General features: G+C 36.7%; 1 protein-coding gene across 1 annotated transcript; it reads right to left on the reverse strand.

Moving 5' to 3' along the window:
* Positions 1–713: 713 nt before the first annotated feature.
* LOC126964736 (uncharacterized) lies at positions 714–1,613 on the reverse strand. Its single transcript, XM_050808010.1, has one exon. The coding sequence runs from the start codon at positions 1,611–1,613 to the stop codon at positions 714–716; it is 900 nt and encodes a 299-aa protein (XP_050663967.1).
* Between the last annotated feature and the right edge of the window lie 1,157 nt (positions 1,614–2,770).

Below are 2,770 nucleotides of genomic sequence, written 5' to 3' on the forward strand. Positions count from 1 at the left end.
AGAGGAATATTAGCCACTTCATGGTGAACACTAGAAGCATGTGTACTTGTGACTGTAAATGGTTCATATTGTTTTGCATCAGCGAAATATGCTTCCGCTTTTTCGGGGCTCATGAAAGACCTTGTGCTTCCTGTATCTAGCATAAATTTACCATTTATATCAGGGACATATATATATGGATGTCTTAAGTTAGCGTCATAATTAAGCTCTATCATCTATAGTATACTTGGATCGAATTTATTTGAAAATTTTGTCCATCGTTTGAATCCTCTTTATTTTCAGTAGATTGTGGAACATCTACCTTTTCGCTGTATTCTGCGTCGGGGCACTGATCTGCACAACCATCGCTAGAATACATGTTCGTATAATCGTAATCGTAGTCATAGTCGCTCGTCATATTATAAAACCTATTATCATTGTAAGCATTGTATGGATTATAATATTGTTGCTCATCACCTAAATAAAGCTCGTTTACAGGGTATCATAATCCTTGTTGTGGCTTTGCCAGTGCTGGGGCAGTTCTCATGGTCACGTCGCGATCGTTCAAAACAGCCGTTTGTGGCTGGTATCCTGAACGTTGAGGGTGTCTGTAACCAAACTGTCCTACCTGTGGTCTAAAGCCAAATTGTTGAGGTTGTTGAGGGTGTCTGTAACCAAACTGTCCTACCTGGGGTCTAAAACCAAATTGTTGAGGTTGTTGGGGGATACCCGAATTAAACCGGCGGCCTGTATCCAAATTGATTCAACTGAGGTCGGAAACCATTCTGCTGATTTGGAATAATATTTGGGCGCACAAAATTTTGATTAGGTATGCCGAATTTAAATCGAAGTTGATTTGCGAGAGGCCTGAAATTATTATTGTATTGCAATGGAGGCTGTGTTAAAATAGGTTTCGGATTCGATGAATTAAAAGCAAAGTCTTTATCGCATGATGGCAATAACGTACTTTTCGAACGGTGTTGCAACATCTTACTGCGTAAATTATATTGTTCCTGAAAATTAACCTCTTCAAGGACAAATTTTAGCGCCTCCTCCAATGAATCTGGGCTTTTAATTCGAACAAGCCGTACCATATGTTCTGGTAAATTGTACATGAAAACATTTAGTGAAGTATTATTATAAATAACATGTTTAGCTTCTCTTAATGTCGTGGAACTATTCTGATTAACTTTCAACATTAATATCGCACGAATATCCTGTATGCGACTGCAAAATTCTAAATATGACTCATTTTGTTGAATTTTTAAGGTTTCCAATTCTATCGCCGCGCACTCCTCACTCCTGGGATCTCCGAAATGTTGAATCAACAAGGATTTTAATTCGTTATAAGTATCAAAGTCGCCTCTTTCACTTATAAGGGCTGCCGCTTTTCCTTTTAATTCACTCGTAATTATTTCCATTAAAAATTCTTTCCGCTCTACGGTTCCTTGATATCGTTCGATAACATATTTGCACTTTCGTAAGAATAAGCTTAGTAAATTAGTTTCACCGCTATAATCAGGAATAAAATTTAGCACGTCCCGGGGTATTGCTGTCTCCGCCTGAGACATTAGCGAAGGGGAGCAAACAGTCACAGCTGCTGCCGCCTCCACCGTAGTACGACCTTGACTCATTTTTTTTAATATTAAAATAGAATATAAAAGCACGTTAAAGTCAATTATTAATAATGTAATTAATTAATTAAAATTTCAATCTAAAAATAATATAAAATTCCAAGGTTAAATACTAATCATATGAAAAACTTATAAGAAAATGTAGAACATTAAACAAGATGTAGAATATTAAACAAGAACACACACGAGTTAAAATTCTATTAACAAAAATGTGTAGGGGAAATGGGGAAGGAAGTAGAAGGGTACTCACTGTCCAACCGCCTTATAAACTAGCACCATCTCTGCTCACTTGCGTTATTTTACGCGATATCTAAACTAATTTATTTGGTTCGAGGATTGCCTTGATAGAGCGTCGTACTGATGTTAAGTAACAACAACTCTATGTATAGTCACCACTCGCGAAACACTATTCTACACGAGCTTTCCACTTTTCACACGCGTAACTTTCGCGAAGGCAACAACCAGCAATCCTACCGGCTGCGCCAGTTAGATTTCGGGACCGAGCGATTGGGTTTTTAAAAATAGAAATTAAAATTAATAGTTTAGAATCGAAATAAGAGTTTATTATTTACGACCCGAGCTTACAGAGTTTGATACAAGACTCATCTTAATAACTAAAATATAAATGCATTATGTAACTTAAAACTATCTTACCAGCTACTGTTATAATAACAAGTCGCCCGGAAGGGCCGACTGATAAGAGAAGTGCTGCGTTAGCCTCTACCGCAGCGTAAGAGCTTAAGGCTCAGTTGCACTATAGGATAGGATATATAACTAGATATTTATCAGAACAGTAGGATTAATTCAATTCAATTGTGGGGCTAGTATTTGCTTAAACACTGACAAATTAGGAACCGAAGCACTAACAACTAACTTATGTTTGGGCTCTAATTAGCTGACTTACATGCGATGGTCTCCTGTTTAGGTAATTGGCCCGCGGAGATTTTCATGTCTATCGTTTGATTTTAACATCATTAAATTTAAATATTAGGAATGAAATAAATTGGTGTCACAACATTTAACATGTTTTGATATTCCTAATGTCAACTAAGACTAAATTTTATAGCGAATCTTTCCTTTTCATGCATAAACAAAGATATGAAGAATGCCTTTGATCCGTTTTTTGGGAACACTTCTATTCTAAGCACTTCCCTAAT

Source organism: Leptidea sinapis, chromosome 5 (assembly GCF_905404315.1).
Source record: "Leptidea sinapis chromosome 5, ilLepSina1.1, whole genome shotgun sequence".
NCBI classification, from domain to species: domain Eukaryota; kingdom Metazoa; phylum Arthropoda; class Insecta; order Lepidoptera; family Pieridae; genus Leptidea; species Leptidea sinapis.